The following is a 22973-nucleotide window of genomic DNA, read 5'->3' as shown; positions in this document are numbered from 1 at the left end:
GAGAAGTGTGAGGTAATGCATTCAGGGACGGCAAACAGTAAAAGGGAATATGCAATAAATGGAAATATATTGAGAGGGGTAGAGGAAGTGAGAGACCTTGGAGTGCATGTACACGGGTCCCTAAAGATGGCAGTACAGGTAGATAAGGTTGTGAAGAAGGCATACAGAATGCTCTCCGTTCTTAGCCGAGGTATAGAATACAAAAGCAGGGATGTAATGATGGAACTGTATAAAACGCTGGTAAGGCCACAGCTGGAGTACTGTCCGCAGTTCTGGTCACCACATTACAGGAAGGACGTAATTGCTCTGGAGAGAGTGCAGAGAAGATTTACAAGAATGTTGCCAGGGCTTGAAAATTGCAGCTACGAGGAGAGATTGGATAGTCTGGGGTTGTTTTCCTTGGAGCAGAGGAGGCTGCGGGGAGATTTGACTGAGGTGTACAAAATTATGAGGGGCCTGGATATAGTAGACAGGAAGTACCTGTTTCCCCTCGTGGAGAGTTCAAGAACTAGAGGACAATGATTTAAACTGATTGGCAGAAGGATTAGAGGGGACAAGAGGAAAACCTTTTTAACCCAGAGGGTGGTGGGTGTACAGAATTTGCTGCCCGAATTGGTGGTAGAGGCAGGGACCCTCAACTCTTTTTAAAAGTACCTGGACCTGCACCTAAAGTGCTGTAAGCTGCAGGGCTACGGACCGGGTGCTGGAAGGTGGAATTGGAATGGGCACCTGGTTGTTCTTCGAGCCAGCGCAGACACGATGGGCTGAATGGCCCCCTTCTGTGCTGTATCTTTTCTATGGTTCTATGAAGAGATAGTGCAGCATGGTCACAGTGTAATTTCTGACTTTGTTTACAGCTGTTTCAGTGCTCTCCATTCTTCCGACTGCTCAACTGTGTAACCTTTGCTCCAGCACTCCTAGCAGAGACATCATCCATCACCCCTTAAATTGTGCAATTCTATCCTTATATCTAATCGATATAGCAAGGCATATCTCCACTTCAAAAGCTATCACCACTTTGACTGATTTCAGATGTCCCCCTAATTCCCTTCCTCTTTCTGCTTGAGCACGGATGCCCCACATGTCAGGCCTCGAGACATTTTACAAGACGCTACAAAAGAGCAAGAAGTAGAAGTAGTAGTAGTTGTAGTAGTACTAATAGTAATAAGCAGTCATAGTAGTAGTGCTAGTAGCAGTTATGTACAACACATTCGTATCTTTACAATACATTGTTAGAAATTTCCCACAGTTTTACTTTGCTGATGTATCTACAGCCTGTGTATAGTTTATCTGGAAGAACAATAGCCCATCCCTGGGACTTTTTTTTTTAATAAAACAATTGCTTATTTGATTTGAATTCGACTTATCCCAGCATAGAACTAAAGAGGATGTTGAAGGGTACTTTAAACAACAAAAAAGTTATTGTGTCTGAGTTCCTGATCCCAGCTGTGTCATCAGGGGAAGGCACCAAATCGAGGCCAGGTGTTTCCCGACAGGAAGGAAAGGAGGAGAGAAACAATAATTCAGATGGTGATTCAGGCACACTAGTGCACTTCCGCTTACTTCTTCAAGAGGAGTTTAGGCAGATGTCTTGGGAGCAAGTTGTCCACTGGTCCCTCTCAGAAAGATTGGAGGAAGGTAATAGCTAAATGTTGTATGCCAGTTTATAACGGTTTCGTACAATAATGAATTCTCAAATTCTTTTCAATGTACCAAGGCCATTATGTCTTTGAGACTTGCTGCAAACCAACTGCACAAGATTCTTAAATATGATTAATATTTAAAATATCAGCTCCTGATCAGAATGATCGGCATAAACTGTAATCCCCAGAATCCACGTAGTCTGAATAGGTTTGGATTAGGTCAGATAAACTCATTGGGCTTGATTTTAGGAGGGAGGTGGGTTGACAGCGGGGGGGTCGACTGGGCAACGCGCCCAGTGAATTCGGGGTGCTCCGCACGTGATCACAGCCTAATTGAAGTCACTTACCTTGGTTTCTGCACTAGAAAGCTGCGCAGCGGGCGGACTGCGCAGCCGCATCATAGGCTGTCAGCTGGAGGAGCCCTATTTAAAGGGGCAGTCCTCCACTGACTGATGCTGCAAGAAATCGGAAAAATTACAGCATGGAGCAGCCCAGGAGAAAAGCCGCTCCCTCGTTTAATGATGCCTCACTCCAGGTCCTACTGGATGGGGTGAGGAGGAGGAGGACAGAGATCTTCTCCCCGGCAGACGGGAGGAAGTGGCCTGTCTCTGCCACCACGAAGGCCTGGCTCGAGGTGGCAGAGGTCACCAGCACCACCAATATATCACGCACCTGCATACGGTGCAGGAAGTGCTTCAATCACCTAAGTAGGTCAGCCGAAGTGAGTACACTTACTCATTCCCCTACACTCCGTCTGCCACATCACCGCCCCCACCCCACATCTCCTTCTGCACTGCCAACACTACTCTATCACATCATCCCTCACACCCACTCAAAGCTCATCTTCATCTTACCTGCACTTACTCACCTCGCCAGTACTCATCCCACCACTACCACTCAACCCAATCCTCATACAATCTCATGGCTCCGTCTCATACTCACCCTCTCAAGCATCTCTTTTACGGTCAGCCTCACTCAACCTGCCACTACCTGTTGCAGCCACAGGGCATGCATCACGTATGTGTAGTCCGAAGTGTAAGGCAAGCGTGTCGTGAGCATGAAGGGGATGCACAAGGGTGTTTGAGGGTTTGTCATGGTTTTTACTTAAATTTGATTTCTGATCAAATCACATTACATATTATACTGTCACCACTACTGCCACGTCTTTGCAAATCTTGTCTGGTTTGCGCAATAATGCCCTTTCCTGAGGATCACAATGAAGACCCACACCTGATGCCACCCATTGTGTCACTGCAGAGTGGGTGTATGTGTATTTGCAGGGCTCTTTTGTGCAGACGACTGAGAGATGTCGGCGATGTCCCCGGTGGCATCCTGGAAGGATGCGGAGGAGAAGTTGTTGAGGGCAGCGGTGACTGACAGCGACAGGTAAGATGATGATGCTCGGGCCAGCCGGGAGCAGCTCAGCATCAAGGAGGCTGCAGATGTCCACGAATACATGTCGAGTGATTCTGAGCCTCCGTGTGCACTGCTCCTCGGAGAGGTCCAGGAAGCTGAGCCTCGGTCTGTAAAGAGGATAGAGCCTTCTGCGACGCATCTCTCTCTGCGGTTGCCCTCCCTCCTGCTGTGCAGGTGGATGTGTCACAGCACTGTGTTGTGGAGCTCCACATGTCAGAGGTGGACGGCGTGGCCGGCGAGACTGTTCGTCCTCCGGAGGTAATGACTGCAGCTATGGCGGCCCCCATCCGGAAGATGTACGTTTGAGGGGGTCCGCAAGGTAGGTAAATGTGTCTGCACACCGGGGTTGAGGTTGCAAGTTTGTGAATTTTATTATTAGGAGGAGGGTGGTGCAGGCCAAACTTTGTCCAAAGTGACAGAGTGGCCTCCTGCAAAGAGTGAGGGCCTCCCCCCGCCCCCTACCTGTCAAATGGACCTTTGCAGCTGCCACAGGCTGGTGGCTGCAACACGTCCATTTCAACTGGGAGTGTGTCCCCCAGTACGGGAAACACGCTCAGTTGAGTTGAAAATACCATCCCTCCTAAAATATCCTACAAATCAGGTCTGCTAACGACCTGAACTATCATATTAATTGCCTTAAGTGGGATCTCGCCGGCTTTAATTGCGCGCGCATCTGAGTGAGTCACCGGGGAGGTTGGAGCCGGGCTCCGGACCCACCCCAGGAATCCCTGATTTTCGGAGCCCCCCGCCACGAACCCGCCGGCTCGGACGTCCGAAAATCGAGCCCATTTTGTCTGATCAAAATTCCTCAGACTTAGACTTTTCTGGCCTTTTTCAAAAAAAAAGTTTCCATTTTCAAAATGTCATCAGTCAATTCCCTCCACAAAAGATTTATAGAGCCACAGCAAAATCCTAATTTCTGCAGTTTTCCCATTCTCCTCCTTTCCTCTTGAAAACGCTGACTCACCTTGACAAGTAAATATTCTTCATCTATAAGCTTCAATAGTGAGTGTTTACAACCTGTTCAATTGTCAATGCTGTAGTTTTCAAGGGAAGGCAATAGGTTTCTGAACCTCTCTGGTCTTGACCCTCCCTGACCCAGGTAGTCTTGGAGAGATTACGCCAGTGAACAAAAAGCAAAATGCTGTGATGCTGGAAATCTGAAGCAAAAACAGGAAATGTTGTAAACACTCAACAGGTCAGTCAGCATATGTGGGAAGAGACAAGTCAAGACTCTGTTACCCTTTGTCAGACTGAGTATAGACAAAGGGTCTGCACACCTGAAATTTCGACTAGTCTCTTCCCACAGATGCTGCCTGACCTGCTCAGTGTTTCCAGCACTTTCTGCTTTTGAAATTATACCAGCATTGCTCTCTAAATCACTCACTTATTTTCCCACCCTCTGGGAGAAGCTCCTCCCCCACGAACCCAAGTACAGACAAGGAACTCAACATGTAGATAATCTTTGGTTGCAAGTCTGTGTACTGTAACTCTATGGATCAATCCTTTAATTGTTAAAGCACTTCCAGTTACAATAGTCCTACTTGAAATGTGGTTGGGCAAGTCTCAACCCAGCTCTTTGGAGCACTGGCCTTCAGTTGAAGTTGCTCCTAAATCAGCATTAGAAACTGGCAATGTCACTGAGAGGAGCCACAAGGATTACTCAAATGGGATTGGAAATGTTACAGACTTGGTACAATGAATAGAAGTATTACTATGAAATTGGGTCTAAGACACATTGTCGGGACAGGGTAGAGGGAGGTTCACTCTGTTATACCTGGCCTGGAGCGCTTGATGTTGACAATGAATGCCTGAAAGAGGAAAGTGTTCCTCTCTCCAGCACTGACATTTCTCACCTTGGTAAACAAAAAAATTGCCAAAAAAGTTATGGCACTAGTAACCAATAAAATGAATTATTCTCATATCAACTGACTCAGCTGGGGGAGCAGAGGGGAAGGAGTTGGTGCCAACTCTCCAACAGGTTTGCAGCAGGACATATTCTTCATCTATAAGCTTAACTCTTATGCTGTGAAAATTGACCAATATTTGCAGCAAACATTTGGCTCTGATTAATGGATTTGGCTCTGATTAATGGATTTTATTTTTCTTGGAAGTGAATACAGTACTACAGTAAAAACTGGACACAATTACTTGCATGGAATTACTGAAGATCTCAGTGAACAGTGATTTCATATGAATCAGGATCCAATACATTCCCCAAAGAAGCTGCTGCACTGCTCCCACACAGGGTTGTTACAGTCATAAAATCCTCAAACATAACTAGCACATAGCAGATGAAAATGTCACAATATATTTTTGAATTCCTGCCAAAATTTTCACAACTTACATCCCCAAGCATTGTATTACAGTTGGGGAAGTAAAGGTGAGGTCTCGATCACCCATCAACCAATGCTGGCTAACCTACATTGGCTGCTGGTCAAACAATGCCTCCAATTTAAAATTCATATCTTCGTGTTCAAATCCCTCCATGGCCTCACCCTCCCCTATCTCTGTAACCTCCTCCAGCCATACAACCCTACGAGGGCTCTGCAATCCTCCAACTCTAGCCTGTTATGTATCCCCCCACTCCTTTCACCCCACCATTGGCAGCCGTGCCTTCAGCCATCTAGGCCCTAAACTTTGTAATTCCCTCCCTAAACCTCTCCACCTCTCACTCTTCCTTTAAGATGTTCCTTGAAACCTACCTCTTTGGCCATGTTTTAAATCACCTCTCCTAATATCTACTATGGCTCGGTGTCAATTTTTGTCTGATAATGCTCCTGTGAAGCGCCTTGGGGTGTTTTCATATGTTAAAGTGCTATATAAATGCAAGTTGCTGTTATTTAAGTGTTTAAATAATTCCAAGCTTTTTGCCTCTACTAGGAGGTGCATTCCATGTGTTTGTGTGATGAACTTCCTGATCCTGGAAGATTGCAAATGTTACACCCCTATTCAAAAAAGGGGTATGATAAACCTGGCAATTATAGGTCAGTCAGCCTAACATCGGTGGTGGAAAACTTTTAGAGACTTTGAGACACAATAATCTGGGACGAAATAATTGGCACTTGGAAAAGTATGGGCGAATAAATGAAAGTCAGCACAGATTTGTTAAAGGCAAATTGTGTTTGACTAACTTGATTGAGTTCTTTGAAGAAGTGAAGGAGAGAGTTGATGACGATAATACGGTTGATGTGTATATGGACTTTCAAAAGGCATTTGATGAAGTACTACATAATAGACTTGTTAGCAAAATTAAAGGCCACGGGATTAAAGGGACAGTGGCATGTGGATACAAAATTGGCAAAGGGACAGAAAGTAGATAGTAGTGGTGAATGGTTGTTTTTCAGATTGGAGGGAAGTATACAAAATGGTGTTCTCCAGGGATTAGGACCACTGCTCTTTTTGATATACATTAACGGCCTAGACTTGGGTATAGAGGCTATAATTTCCAAGTTTGCAGATGACACGAAACTCGGAAATGTAGTAAGCAATGTGGAGAATAGTAACAGACTTCAGGAGGACATAGACAGACTGGTGAAATGGGAAGACACATGGCAAATGAAATTTAACAGAGAAGTGTGAAGTGATACATTTTGGTAGGAAGAATAAGGAGAGGCAATATAAACTAAATGGTACAATTTTAAAGGGGGTACAGGAACAGAGAGACCTGGGGGTGTATGTACACAAATCTTTGATGGGGACAAGACAAGAGAAGGCTGTTAAAAAAGCATATGGGATTCTGGGCTTTATTAATCGAGGCATAGAGTACAAAAGCAAGGAAGTTATGCTAAAACTTTGGAGCACTGGTTAGGCCACAGCTGGAGTATTGTGTTCAATTCTGGGCACCACACTTTAGGAAGAATGGAGAGGATGCAGAGATTTACTAGAATGGTGCCAGGGATGAGGGTCTTCAGTTATGTGGACAGACTAGAGAAGCTGGGGTTGTTCTCCTTAGAACAGAGAAGGTTAAGGGGAGATTTGATAGAAGCGATCAAAATCATGAATGGTTTTGACAGAGTAAATAAGCAGAAACTGTTACCAGTGGCAGAAGATTCGGAGGACAGAGATTTAAGGTGATTCGCAAAAGAACCAGAGGTGACATGAGGAAAAAAATTTTTACACAGCGAGTTGTAATGATCTAGAATGCACTGACTGAAAGGGTGGAGGAAGCAGATTTAACAGCAACTTTCAAAACGGAACTGGAGAAATACTTGAAGGGAAAATATGTACAGGGCTATGGGGAAAGAGCAGAGGAATGGGACTAATTGGATAGCTCTTTCAAAGAGCCGGCACAGGCACGATGGGCTGAATGGCCTTCTCCTCAGCTGTGCCTACTATGCTATCAGTCCTAAATTTGCCTTTTACTATCCCCTTGCCCCACTTTCACAAATTATTTTGAAGCAATTTTCTAGATTTACCTTTTCCATACTATTAGCTATTTTATGTACCACTGAGATCACCTCTCAGTCACCTCTCTTCAAGGATGAAAATCCAAAGTCTCTCTAGTCTTTCTTCAGAAGTCAGTCCTCTGATGCAAGAGATTAGCCCTGTGGCACTTCTCTGAACTGCCACTGTCATTTGATTATCTCCCTTGTGTCTCATTGACAACACCTGGGCACAGTGCTCAGGGTGTGTTCTGACCACAGCATATTACATTTTTGAGCATGACTTTCACCAACTTGTACTCTACTGTTTTGGCTATATAGTTCAGCACTTTGTTTTGTTGATTGCTGCTTAGCGGTGGTTGGACAGGTATGGGGAGATTTTAACTCCCTCTGCCCAGCAGTAACCCGGTAGTACGGGATTCAAAATCAAAATGGTCCACTTATTGCTCTTTTTCCACCCCCTGGCTGTCTTAAAGCCAGGTGGCTGGGGGTATCCATCTCACTCAGATGGGAGCCTCGCAAAATAATGCTAATCAGGGTCCCATTACTCAGATGGCACCCCAAAGCCATTTTTACAACCAATTCCGCTGTGGATGCTCCACTCATTAGAAGCTGTTGAACCAGAAGTAGAGGCCCTCCAGGGTAAGTATAACCTTGCTGCTGGCCAAGCAGCCTCTGGGCGGACTGCTCGCCAGCTCCATTTAAATGTACTGTGCCTCCTGAACAGTCTGCCTGTGCCTTCTGTCATTCGACCGGCCAGAAGTTAAAATTACTCTGGTTTAGTGTCGAGTCTACCATGACTGCTAGGTCTTTTTCAACTTCATCCTTAGCTATTTCAACACTATTCATGAAGTACCTATGTCACCCATTTTTGTAGCACTTTACACTTATCTACACTAAATTTTATCTGCAATTGTTCTACCCACCTACATATTTTAACTAACTCATTTTCATTTTCTCCACTGCTGCTTCAAATCAAAAAGCCCCATCTAATTTGGTATCAGTTGCAAAAAATTTGCATTGATGTAAATTAGAAACAGCAGGGATCTCAATAATAATCCCTGGGCACCCAACCAAGCATTCTCCCTCTCACTCCTGCACAGCCCATCTAACAAGTACCCATTGTTTTCTATCCTTCGAACATTTTTTTTTATCCATTCCCAAGATTTATCCTTAATCCTCACAGCTTTGCACTTAATCAATAGTCTTTCATGTGGAACTTTGTCAAATTAACATTTTGAAAGTCTAGGTACATCACACGGTCAGGCTTACCCCAGTCTACTTGGGATGTCACTCTCTCAAAAAAGTCAGAGAGATTGGTCAGGTAATCCACATTGACCGTGGTTCACTACATTACTGTACACACAATCCTCAAGTTTACTCCTAACAATCAATTCCATTATTTTGTGTGATATTGAAGTACAGCTAATAGGTCTGAAGTTGCCTATGTCTTCTTAGTTACCCTTTTTGAAAATGGGCACTATGTTAGGTTGTACCTTCTTAGTGACCAGTGACTCCCTCATAATGACAACCTGATTACAAATAATAATCATAATCACAAATCTGATCTCTTACTATCCAGCCCTGGGGATTTATTTGTTTCAAGCCCTTTTAGCCCAAGTCTTCCATTTTATGTATATTGACATGATTAATTTTAACTCGGTCCTGTGTTGCTCATGTCTTCCCTTCTGAATACTAGTAGGAAGCAATATTCAAATATTAAGTATCTTATCCTCATGCTCTCTTTCAGCCCTATTTGCATTTTTATGGTTCTCGCCTCTTGTCTGACTGTCCTCATTGTTAAAAGTTCTGAATGAATTTCTTACTGGTTTTTTTTGTGTCTACACTGATGCTTTTTTCTAGGTCTCTCTTTTCCCCCTCTGACATTTTCCTATATTCATCCCAATGAACTTCTTCCCCTTTCTCCCTGTAGGATTTGTAGATTTCATTCTTGTGCCTTTTATCACTTCTGATTAAATTGTGTATCCTCTTAGGGTCGCACTAGTTTACACTTGCTGATTCTAGGTATGTATTTATCCGACAGGCTCAGCATTATGCCATCCAGTGTTCCATTTGTCTTCTATGAAGTACTGAACAACGCCCCCTCAGATAAATGTGTTCATGCTGTTCCCTCATTTCTTTGATGCTAATGCTTTTAAAGTTGTATACCTGGATCCCGGTCCTCGATATTTCTGAATCCCAGGTGGCATCAAAATTAACCATTCTCTCATTACTACCCTCCAAGGGTGCCACAGCTTGAGTTTCATGTATGTTGTTTGGGTCACTTATGTGCATAAATTATGTGCACTCCCTTAGTAATCTCGGCCATGCCGTTGTGGGGAGGTGCCAAAGCCCTTACGACAAGGTAGAAATTTATTGAGTTGGATTGTCACCTGGACCTGCTCTTATGCATCTTCCAGCAGTATGGCAGGTCACAGGGCAAACAATACACATGTATATATCTACAGAAGCCAGGAAGGTTCCAGGTTTGATCCATGGTCTGTTCTGAGTTAGCTATCTCAATCGGGGCAGCAGTTAGGATGACCTCAGCACCTTGAGCTAGGGAGTGGGGAGGGGAAAAGAGAGGGAAAAAAAATCACTTAGGGCCCCACACCTGAATGCTATCCACAAACCCTGATGGAAAGTGTGCATGTGTGGCATCAGGTGAGATCAGGATTGGGCTCAGCTGTTATGCCCCTATTCAGTTAAATAGCCGACTGATAATCACTTCTTTAAGTTCACATATGGAAAATGGCTACTAAAGCAAGATAATGTACTCCACCACAAGCTATTTATTTTTCTTATGTTCTAATGGAATAAAACCAGTGTGAGGCTTCGCTCTTCCCTTCTCTGTAAATATAAAACCATTAATGGAAACCAAGATGCTAGAATGGTTCTTCACTTATTTACCTGACAGCCCCATACTCTGGAGGTGGCTGATACCTCATAACAGGAACATCTGGCCTGATGTGTTGCGAATTTGGGCCAGGTTTTAATACCTCTGTCATCATTCCCAACCGAAAGTCACTGTAGAAATTTCCATAATCCTGAGCCTTGGAAGTAGCAGGTAACGTTGACATATTTTTGTATGGATATTCTGGTGGGGGCCCCCGAGGGTCTATTCCTTTCATGGATGTCTGAGACAAAACATGCCCAGCACTTGTGTAGAATTCGTTCGTTTGTTGGGACGAAATCACACCACTTGCAACCGAAGATTGTGCTTTGACACCATTTGTCGCCAAGGAGAGTTGCATGAGCCGTTCACTCAGAGAGCGGACATGGCCTTGTTTCAAGTCTTTAAGCCCATCATCCTGGTGAACCTTTCCGGCACCTACCCTCTGGACCGTGGGCCGCCCTTCAGTTCTCATCTTCTGGTTATTTATTCCAGTAACAAAGAAAGCAGTTCCCGCTGCTGTATGCTGCTGTCCTCTGAAAAACTGTGATTGGACTTTCGCTTCTTCATAAGTTGGCAGTTCCTCGCTATTCTGTGCTTGTGCTGCTCGGGTCTGCAGCTGCTTCTCCATGACACTATTGTCAACTTGCAGCTCCTGGCCCTGGGGTTCCTGTCGTGCAGAATGAGAGACCATTTGACGCTCATCTTGTGTCAGGCCATCATTTGGAGATACTACAGACCCATTGCTGTTGAAGGCGATGACGTTTACTGTGGCCTGCTGATGCAAGGCGAGGAGGTTTCGATTCTCAGTGGGGTTTCCATATCGGAGCTGCTCTTGCAACAAACGCTGTAGAACTGTCCCACTTGCTCCTTCTTCTGAATTTCTCATTTCAAGCCCGTGTGTTCTGTGAATGTCTTGCAGCTGATGGACATCAAAGTGAGCCTGGCCTTTAGGAAGAAAAAGCATTACACAATTAGAGATAAAAACAATGTTATCCACAATCTCAAATTTTTGTTTACATTCTTTATGATATATACACCATGATTAAAAATTGAAATAGATTAAGTGTAGAATTACAGAAGAATTGCTTTCAATACCAAGTACTTGCCTCTTTTATGATTCCATGTAAAGTTTTAAGAATTTCCAACCAGCTGAGATCTAAAAGAAATATCTAACCTGCATTTAAAAAAAACTCTTCTCCTCTTCCCTTCCCACTGCCTCCCTGGCTCAGTAGGCAATTGATATACCTGCTGTAATTGATGTACTTGTTGTAATGAATGAACAAACTAGGTAGGTCCCAGGTGTAATCCTTGGTTGAGTTAGCCAATATTTCCTTTGTTACGGAGGGCAGGGGTCAAGGGAGGGATTTGCTTCAATTGGCCTCAGTGTTACTGGACAATAGAGGAAAAAGAAAACAGGACCTAACCAGGGCTACTGCTCTTCATTGCTGTCCGGTGAGCCCTAATAGAAGTGCATATATGGAATTCTAGCAAGGACAAAATTGGGCCAGATAATGGTCTGTACCGGCCCTTGTGATCAATTGCTGACCACCCGACGATCTGCCAGCATTCATGAAACTGCTCCTCAGCATAAACTTCAATGAAGAAAAATCAGAGTGTTGGAGGGGAGCAGGGTAAGATCCTCCCCATACACAGAACTCTGTTGTCCTTTAAATTGTCCTTTGCACTTTGGCAAGAATGCAACCACTTTGACGCAATGGCTGGAACAATGTCACATGAAAGGCTATTCTGTCATTTCACAGTTCAAATATAGAGAAGTATGTAAAAGTAAATAGTTGTATTGTCCAGCTGCTATTTAAAAGAAATGAATCAATAATATTATCCAGCTCAATTGTGTGTATGGAGTGATTAAACTGTGTGGAATGTGGTTCCACCTGTTATGGAATTTTTATAAGCTTGGTTGATCCTATAATATACAGCAACTTGTAATTTTGGCAAGGAGTGCTACACCTTCTTCAAAATCAATTACTGTGTGCCGCAGCTAAATTTAAAAAAAATTAGAGGACACCAAACCAATTCCTAATGAAATTGAAGTGAAAACAAAAAGGTCCTGAAAAAAGGTTGAACATTTTGGTTGGTTCCCTTCATCTGAAGTCTGAAATGTTCTGATGAAGGATCCCACATAAAATGTTAATCTATCTTTTTCTTTCAGATGCTGACTTGCTGTACATTTCGAGCACTTCCCATTTCTATTTCAGATTTTCAGCATTTGCAGTGTTTTTTCTTTTTAGTCAATTCTAATGAATTTGAAACTAGATTGGCTTATTATCATAATATTGCACAGAGAACATTATCAGTAGATTAGATGGGTATTGATCAGCTCATTATCAAATTAGTCTGACCTGCTTTTAACGTTACAAAGGAATCGCCGAGTGTTAATAGTCCACAACAGTACTAAAATACCTAACAGAGCAGATCACGAATGCCGCATTTTCATTTAAAAGATCATGAATTGCCACTTTCAATGATGCAAAGATGCACCTGTAGACTGAGTTTCTTGTGTACAGATTATGCAGGAAAAGGGAACAGAAATGTCTAGGACGAGGTTGTGTTATCAGTTATTAACATATTGGCAGCAGTACATGAAAGGGACAAGGTGAGGTGAAAATAAAATCACACGCCAATACACTGTAATGCCACGCCAAATGTTTCTCATCTAACAATTGTCATTGAATCATAGAATGATACAGCACAGGAGGCCATTCAGCCCATCGTGCCTGTGCCAGCTCTTTCAAAGAGCTAGCCAATAAGTCTCACTCCCCTGCTTTTTACCCATAGCCCTGCAAATGTTTCCACTTCAAGTATTTATCTAATTCCCTTTTGAAAGTTATTATTGAATCTGCTTCCACCACCCTTTCAGGCAGTGTGTTCCAGATCATAACAATTTGCTGCATAACATAATGTGTTGTGTGGCACTATCATGGGATAGATTCAGAACAGATCTAGCAGTTCAAAAATGGGCATCCATGAGGCGCTGTGGGCCATCAGCAGCAGCAGAATTGTATTCCAGCACAATCTGTAACCTCATGGCCCGGCATATTCCTCACTTTACAATTACCAACAAGCCAGGGGATCAACCCTGGTTCAATGAGGAGTGTAGAAGAACATGCCAGGAGCAGCACCAGGCGTACCTAAAAATGAGGTGCCAATCTGGTGAAGCTACAACTCAGGACTACGTGCATGCTAAACAACGGAAGCAACATGCTATAGACAGAGCTAAGCGATTCCACAACCAACGGATCAGATCAAAGCTCTGCAGTCCTGCCACATCCAGTCGTGAATGGTGGTGGACAATTAAACAACTAACGGGAGGGGGAGGCTCTGTAAACATCCCCATCCTCAATGATGGCAGAGTCCAGCACGTGAGTGCAAAAGACAAGGCTGAAGCGTTTGCAACCATCTTCAGCCAGAAGTGCCAAGTGGAAGATCCATCTCGGCCTCCTCCCGATATCCCCACCATCACAGAAGCCAGTCTTCAGCCAATTCGATTCACTCCACGTGATATCAAGGAACGGCTGAGTGCACTGGATACAGCAAAGGCCATGGGCCCCGACAACATCCCGGCTGTAGTGCTGAAGACTTGTGCGCCAGAACTAGCCACGCCTCAAGCCAAACTGTTCCAGTACAGCAACAACACTGGCATCTACCCGACAATGTGGAAAATTGCCCAGGTATGTCCTGTCCACAAAAAGCAGGACAAATCCAATCCAGGCAATTACCGCCCCATCAGCCTACTCTCAATCATCAGCAAAGTGATGGAAGGTGTCGTCGACAGTGCTATCAAGCAGCACTTACTCACCGATGCTCAGTTTGGGTTCTGCCAGGACCACTCGGCTCCAGACCTCATTATTGCCCTGGTCCAAACATGGACAAAAGAGCTGAATTCCAGAGGTGAGGTGAGAGTGACTGCCCTTGACATCAAGGCAGCATTTGACCGAGTGTAGCACCAAGGAGCCCTAGTAAAATTGAAGTCAATGGGAATCAGGGGGAAAACTCTCCAGTGGCTGGAGTCATACCTAACACAAAGGAACATAGGAACAGGAGTAGGCCATTCAGCCCCTCGTGCCTGCTCCGCCATTTGATAAGATCATGGCTGATCTGTGATCTAACTCCATATACCTGCCTTTGGCCCATATCCCTTAATACCTTTGGTTGCCAAAAAGCTATCTATCTCAGATTTAAATTCAGCAATTGAGCTAGTATCAATTGCCGTTTGCGGAAGAGAGTTCCAAACTTCTACAACCCTTTGTGCGTAGAAATGTTTTCCAATCTCGCTCCTGAAAGGTCTGGCTCGAATTTTTAGACTGTGCCCCCTACTCCTAAAATCCCCAACCAGCGGAAATAGTTTCTCTCTATCCACCCTATCCGTTCCCCTTAATATCTAATAAATTTCGATCAGATCACCCCATAACCTTCGAAACTCCAGAGAATACAACCCCAATTTGTGTAATCTCTCCTCGTAACTTAACCCTTGAAGTCCGGATATCATTCTAGTAAACCTACGCTGCACTCCCTCCAACGCCAATACGTCCTTCCGAAGGTGCGGTGCCCAGAACTGCTCACAGTACTCCAAGTGCGGTCTAACCAGGGTTTTGTATAGCTGCAGCATAATTTCTGCCCCCTTGTACTCTAGTCCTCTAGATATAAAGGCCACCATTCCATTTGCCTTCTTGATTATTTTCTGCACCTGTTCATGACACTTCAATGATTTATGTACCTGAACCCCTAAGTCCCTTTGGACATCCACTGTTTTTAACTTTTTACCATTTAGAAAGGACCCTGTTCTTTCCTTTTTTGATCCAAAGTGGATGACCTCACATTTGTCTATATTGAATTCCATTTGCCACAATTTTGCACATTCACCTAATCTATCAATATCGCTTTGTAATTTTATGATGGTAATGGTTGTTGGAGGCCAATCATCTCAGCCCCAGGTAATTGCTGCAGGAGTTCCTCAGGGAAGTGTCCGAGGCCCAACCATCTTCAGCTGCTTCATCAATGACCTTCCCTCCATCATAAGGTCAGAAATGGGGATGTTCGCTGATGATTGCAGGGTGTTCAGTTCCAGTTGCAAACCCTCAGATAATGAAGCAGTCCGTGCCCGCATGCAGCGAGACCTGGACGACATCCAGGTTTGGGCTGATAAGTGGCAAGTAACATTCGCACCAGACAAGTGCCAGGCAATCACCATCTCCAACAAGAGAGAGTCGAACCACCTCCCCTTGACATCCAACGGCATTACCATTCCCGAATCCCCCACCATCAACATCCTGGGGGTCACCATTGACCAGCCATATAAATACAGTGGCTACAAGAGCAGGTCAGAGGCTGGGTATTCTGCGGCGAGTGACTCATCTCCTGACTCCTCAAAGCCTTTCCACCATCTACAAGGCACAAGTCAGGAGTGTGATGGAATACTCTCCACTTGCCTGGATGAGTGCAGCTCCAACAACACTCAAGAAGCTCGATACCATCCAGGACAAAGCAGCCCGCTTGATTGGCACCCCATCCACCACCGGCGCACAGTGGCTGCAGTGTGTACCATCCACAGGATGCACTGCAGCAACTCACCAAGGCTTCTTCGACAGCACCTCCCAAACCCGCGACCTCTACTATCTAGAAGGACAAGGGAAGCAGGCACATGGGAACACCACCAACTGCACGTTCCCCTCCAAGTCACACACCATCCCGACTTGGAAATATATCGCCGTTCCTCCATCGTCGCTGCGTCAAAATCCTGGAAATCCCTTCCTAACAGCACTGTGGGAGAACCTTCAACACACAGACTGCAGCGGTTCAAGAAGGTGGCTCACCACCACCTTCTCAAGGGCAATTAGGGATGGGCAATAAATGCCGGCCTCGCCAGTGACGCCCACATCCCATGAACGAATATAAAAAACATTATTTGTCCTCATGTCGCCTCTGGTTCTTTTGCCAATTACCTTCAATCTGTGTCTTGGTTACCGATCCTCCTGCCACTGGAAACAGTTTCTCCTTTACTCTACCAAAACCGTTCATGATTTTGAACACCTCTATAAAATCTCCCCTTAACCTTCTCTGCTCTTAAGGAGAACAACCCAGGTTTCTCCAGTCTTTATTCAAAATCTCAAATTGCTCCCCCTACTGCAAGTATTTCACCCTCTTTCCAAACACAACCCAAACAACCGAACATTAGGACCAAAAAATATAATTGGACTGTTTTCATTGTTCAGATGAACACAGCACAAAAAATTTCACACTTCCACTGCTACCCATTACTAGAACCGTAGAACTGCAAAGGTAACCATAATTTTTATTATATTCGTTCATGGGATGAGGGCGTCGCTGGCAGGGCCAGCATTTATTGACCATTCCCTAATTGCCCTTGAGAAGGTGGTGGTGAGCCGCCTTCTTGAACAACTGAGTGGCTTGCTAGGCCATTTCAGAGGGCGATTAAGAATCAACCACATTGCTGTGGGTCTGGAGTCACATAGGCCAGACTGGGTAAGGATGGCAGGTTTCCTTGCCTAAAGGACTTTAGTGAACCAGATGGGTTTTTACAACAATCCGGTAGTTTCATGCCACCATTACTGATACCAGTTTTTTTTTATTCCAGAATTTTATTTAATTAATTGAATTTAAATTCCCCAGCTGCCGTGGCGGGATTTGAACTCATAACTCCAGAATATTAGTCCAGGCCTCTGGATTACTAGTCCAGTAACAAAACCACTATGCTACCTTACCACTATGATATCAACAGATACATAAAAATATTATGCAGCTTCATTAGTTAATGTCTGCATATAGAATCGTTTACAACATGGAAACACGCCCTTCGTCCCAACATGTCCATGTCGCCCAGTTTATACCACTAAGCTAGTCCCAATTGCCTGCACTTGGCCCATATCCCTCTATACCCATCTTACCCATGTAACTGTCCAAATGCTTTTTAAAAGACAAAATTGTACCCGCCTCTACTACTGCCTCTGGCAGCTCGTTCCAGACACTCACCACCCTTTGAGTGAAAAAATTGCCCCTCTGGACCCTTTTGTATCTCTCCCCTCTCACCTTAAATCTATGCCCCCTCGTTATAGACTCCCCAACCTTTGGGAAAAGATTTTGACTATCTACCTTATCTATGCCAATCATTATTTTTTTTAAAAATTCGTTCACGGGATGTGGGCGTCGCTGGCAAGGCCGGCATTTATTGCCCATCCCTAATTGCCCTCGAGAAGGTGGTGGTGAGCCGCCTTCTTGAACCGCTGCAGTCCGTGTGGTGACGGTTCTCCCACGGTGCTGTTAGGAAGGGAGTTCCAGGATTTTGACCCAGCGACAATGAAGGGACGGCGATATATTTCCAAGTCGGGATGGTGTGTGACTTGGAGGGGAACGTGCAGGTGGTGTTGTTCCCATGCGCCTGCTGCTCTTGTCCTTCTAGGTGGTAGAGGTCGCGGGTTTGGGAGGTGCTGTCGAAGAAGCCTTGGCGAGTTGCTGCAGTGCATCCTGTGGATGGTACACACTGCAGCCACAGTGTGCCGGTGGTGAAGGGAGTGAATGTTTAGGGTGGTGGATGGGGTGCCAATCAAGCGGGCTGCTTTATCTTGGATGGTGACGAGCTTCTTGAGTGTTGTTGGAGCTGCACTCATTCAGGCAAGTGGAGAGTATTCCATCACACTCCTGACTTGTGCCTTGTAGATGGTGGAAAGGCTTTGGGGAGTCAGGAGGTGAGTCACTCGCCGCAGAATACCCAGCCTCTGACCTGCTCTCGTAGCCGCAGTATTTATATGGCTGGTCCAGTTAAGTTTCTGGTCAATGGTGACCCCCAGGATGTTGATGGTGGGGGATTCGGCGATGGTAATGCCGTTGAATGTCAAGGGGAGGTGGTTAGACTCTCTCTTGTTGGAGATGGTCATTGCCTGGCACTTATCTGGCGCGAATGTTACTTGCCACTTATGAGCCCAAGCCTGGATGTTGTCCAGGTCTTGCTGCATGCAGGCTCGGACTGCTTCATTATCTGAGGGGTTGCGAATGGAACTGAACACTGTGCAGTCATCAGCGAACATCCCCATTTCTGACCTTATGATGGAGGGAAGGTCATTGATGAAGCAGCTGAAGATGGTTAGGCCTAGGACACTGCCCTGAGGAACTCCTGCAGCAATGCCCTGGGGCTGAGATGATTGGCCTCCAACAACCACTACCATCTTCCTTTGTGCTAGGTATGACTCCAGCCACTGGAGAGTTTTCCCCCTGATTCCCATTGACTTCAATTTTACTAGGGCTCCTTGGTGCCACACTCGGTCAAATGCTGCCTTGATGTCAAGGGCAGTCACTCTCACCTCACCTCTGGAATTCAGTTCTTTTGTCCATGTTTGGACCAAGGCTGTAATGAGGTCTGGAGCCGAGTGGTCCTGGCGGAACCCAAACTGAGCATCGGTGAGCAGGTTATTGGTGAGTAAGTGCTGCTTGATAGCACTGTCGACGACACCTTCCATCACTTTGCTGATGATTGAGAGTAGACTGATGGGGCGGTAATTGGCCGGATTGGATTTGTCCTGCTTTTTGTGGACAGGACATACCTGGGCAATTTTCCACATTGTCGGGTAGATGCCAGTGTTGTAGCTGTACTGGAACAGCTTGGCTCGAGGCGCAGCTAGTTCTGGAGCACAAGTCTTCAGCACTACAGCTGGGATGTTGTCGGGGCCCGTAGCCTTTGCTGTATCCAGTGCACTCAGCCGTTTCTTGATATCACGTGGAGTGAACTGAATTGGCCGAAGACTGGCTTCCGTGATGGTGGGGATATCGGGAGGAGGCCGAGATGGATCTTCCACTCGGCACTTCTGGCTGAAGATGGTTGCAAACGCTTCAGCCTTGTCTTTTGCACTCACGTGCTGGACTCCGCCATCATTGAGAATGGGGATGTTTGCAGAGCCTCCTCCTCTCGTTAGTTGTTCAATTGTCCACCACCATTCACGACTGGATGTGGCAGGACTGCAGAGCTTTGATCTGATCCGTTGGTTGTGGAATCGCTTAGCTCTGTCTATAGCATGTTGCTTCCGCTGTTTAGCATGCATGTAGTCCTGAGTTGCAGCTTCACCAGGTTGGCACCTCATTTTTAGGTACGCCTGGTGCTGCTCCTGGCATGCTCTTCTACACTCCTCATTGAACCAGGGTTGATCCCCTGGCTTGTTGGTAATGGTAGAGTGAGGAATATGCCGGGCCATGAGGTTACAGATTGTGCTGGAATACAATTCTGCTGCTGCTGATGGCCCACAGCGCCTCATGGATGCCCAGTTTTGAGCTGCTAGATCCATTCTGAATCTATCCCATTTAGCACGGTGGTAGTGCCACACAACACGTTGGATGGTGTCCTCAGTGCGAAGACGGGACTTCATCTCCACGAGGACTGTGCGGTGGTCACTCCTACCAATACTGTCATGGACAGATGGATTTGCGACAGGTAGATTGGTGAGGACGAGGTCAAGTAAGTTTTTCCCTCGTGTTGGTTCGCTCACCACCTGCCGCAGGCCCAGTCCAGCAGCTATGTCCTTCAGGACTCGGCCAGCTCGGTCAGTAGTGGTGCTACCGAGCCACTCTTGGTGATGGACATTGAAGTCCCCCACCCAGAGTACATTTTGTGCCCTTGCTCCCCTCAGTGCTTCCTCCAAGTGGTGCTCAACATGGAGGAGGACTGATTCATCAGCTGAGGGAGGACGGTAGGTGGTAATCAGCAGGAGGTTTCCTTGCCCATTTTTGACCTGATGCCATGAGATTTCATGGGGTCCAGAGTCAATGTTGAGGACTCCCAGGGCCACTCCCTCCTGGCTGTATATCACTGTACCGCCACCTCTGGTGGGTCTGTCCTGCCGGTGGGACAGGACATACCCAAGGATGGTGATGGAAGAGTCTGGGACGTTGGCTGAAAGATATGATTCTGTGAGAATGGCTATGTCAGGCTGTTGCTTGACTAGTCTGTGGGACAGCTCTCCCAATTTTGGCACAAGTCCCCAGATGTTAGTAAGGAGGACCTTGCAGGGTCGACTGGGCTTGGTGTTTTGCCGTTGTCGTGTCCGGTGCCTAGTGGTCCGATGCCGGGTGGTCCGTCCGGTTTTATTCTTATTATGACTTTTCGTAGCGAGATTTTACAACTGAGTGGCTTGCTAGGCCATTTCAGAGGGCAATTAAGAATCAACCACATTGCTGTGGGTCTGGAGTCACATATAGGCCAGACCGGGTAAGGGCGGCAGGCTTCCTTCCCTAAAGGACATTAGTGAACCAGATGGGTTTTTACGACAATCCGGTAGTTTCATGGCCATCGTTACTGATACTAGTATTTTAATTCCAGATTTTTATTTAATTAATTGAATTTAATTAATTAATTGAATTTAAATTCGCCAGCTGCCGTGGCGGGATTTGAACTCATGACTCTGGATTTTAGTCCAGGCCTCTGGATTACTAGCCCAGTAACATAACCACTATGCTACCGTACCCGGTAGACTTCTATAAGATCACCCCTAAACCTCCTACTCTCCAGGGAAAAAGTCTCAGTCTATCCAACCTCTCCCTATAAGTCAAACCATCAAGTCCCGGTAGCATCCTAGTAAATCTTTTCTGCACTCTTTCTAGTTTAATAATATCATCTCTATAATAGGGTGACCAGAACTGTACACACTATTCCAAGTGTGGCCTTACTAATGTCTTGTACAACTTCAACAAGACATCCCAACTCCTGTATTCAATGTTCTGACCAATGAAACCAAGCATGCCGAATGCCTTCTTCACCACCCTATCCACCTGTGACTCCACTTTCAAGAAGCTATGAACCTGTACTCCTTGAGCTCTTTGTTCTATAACTCTCCCCAACGCCCTACCATTAACGGAGTAGGTCCTGGCCCGATTCGATCTACCAAAATGCATCACCTCACACTTATCTAAATTAAACTCCATCTGCCATTCATCGGCCCACTGGCCCAATTTATCAAGATCCCGTTGCAATCCGAGATAACCTTCTTCACTGTCCACAATGCCACCAATCTTGGTGTCATCTGCAAACTTGCTAACCATGCCTCATAAATTCTCATCCAAATCATTAATATAAATAACAAATAACAGCGGACCCAGCACCGATCCCTGAGGCACACCGCTGGTCACAGGCCTCCAGTTTGAAACACAACCCTCTGTCTTCTGTCGTCAAGCCAATTTTGTATCCAATTGGCTACCTCACCTTGGATCCCGTGAGATTTAACCTTATGTAACAACCTACCATGCGGTACCTTGTCAAAGGCTTTGCTAAAGTCCATGTAGACCACGTCTACTACACAGCCCTCATCTATCTTCTTGGTTACCCCTTCAAAAAACTCAATCAAATTCGTGAGACATGATTTTCCTCTCACAAAACCATGCTGACTGTTCCTAATCAGTCCCTGCCTCTCCAAATGCCTGTCGATCCTGTCTCTCAGAATACCCTCTAACAACTTACCCACTACAGATGTCAGGCTCACCGGTCTGTAGTTCCCAGGCTTTTCCCTGCCGCCCTTCTTAAACAAAGGCACAACATTTGCTACCCTCCAATCTTCAGGCACCTCACCTGTAGCTGTCGATGATTCAAATAACTCTGCTAGGGGACCCGCAATTTCCTCCCTAACCTCCCATAACGTCCTGGGATACATTTCATCAGGTCCCGGAGATTTATCTACCTTGGTGCGCGTTAAGACTTCCAGCACCTCCCTCTCTGTAATATGTACACTCCTCAAGACATCACTATTTATTTCCCCAAGTTCCCTAACATCCATGCCTTTCTCAACCGTAAATACCGATGTGAAATATTCATTTAGGATCTCACCCATCTCTTGTGGTTCCGCACATAGATGACCTTGTTGATCCTTAAGAGGCCCTACTCTCTCCCTAGTTACTCTTTTGCCCTTTATGTATTTGTAGAAGCTCTTTGGATTCTCCTTTGCCTTATCTGCCAAAGCAATCTCATGTCCCCTTTTTGCCCTCCTGATTTCTCTCTTAACTCTACTCCGGCAATCTCTATACTCTTCAAGGGATCCTTGATCCCAGCTGCCTATGCATGTCATATGCCTCCTTCTTCTTTCTGACTAGGGCCTCAATCTCCCGAGTCATCCAAGGTTCCCTACCTCTACCAGCCTTGCCCTTCACTTTATAAGGAATGTGCTTACCCTGAACCCTGGTTAACACACTTTTGAAAGCCTCCCACTTACCAGACGTCCCTTTGCCTGCCAACAGACTCTCCCAATCAACTTCTGAAAGTTCCTGTCTAATACCATCAAAATTGGCCTTTTCCCAATTTAGAATTTTAACTTTTGGGCCAGACCTATCCTTCTCCATAGCTATCTTAAAACTAATGGAATTATGATCACTGGTCCCAAAGTGATCCCTCACTAACACTTCTGTCACCTGCCCTTCCTTATTTCCCAAGAGGAGGTCAAGTTTTGCCCCCTCTCTAGTCGGGCCATCCACATACTGAATGAGAAATTCCTCCTGAATACACAACAAATTTCTCTCCATCCAAGCCCCTAATGCTATGGCTGTCCCAGTCAATGTTGGGAAAGTTAAAGTCCCCTACTATTACCACCCTATTTTTCTTTCAGCTCAATTTCCCGTTGACTATTTGGG

At 45.5% G+C, this 22973-nt stretch overlaps 1 protein-coding gene across 3 annotated transcripts in view; it reads right to left on the bottom strand.

The window, feature by feature from the left end:
* amot (angiomotin) overlaps positions 1-22973 on the bottom strand; it is a 126017-nt gene that overhangs the window by 55766 nt on the left and 47278 nt on the right. For all 3 annotated transcript variants that reach the window (XM_067997155.1, XM_067997156.1, XM_067997157.1), the window contains one exon: positions 10355-11285. In XM_067997155.1, coding sequence (XP_067853256.1) covers positions 10355-11285 — 931 coding nt within the window. The remainder of the gene's footprint in view (positions 1-10354; positions 11286-22973) is intronic.

This window comes from Heptranchias perlo, chromosome 15 (genome assembly GCF_035084215.1).
Source record: "Heptranchias perlo isolate sHepPer1 chromosome 15, sHepPer1.hap1, whole genome shotgun sequence".
In the NCBI taxonomy this organism is placed as follows: Eukaryota; Metazoa; Chordata; class Chondrichthyes; order Hexanchiformes; family Hexanchidae; genus Heptranchias; species Heptranchias perlo.
Note: the sequence above shows the minus strand (reverse complement) of the source record. Positions and strands in the feature narration are given on the sequence as shown.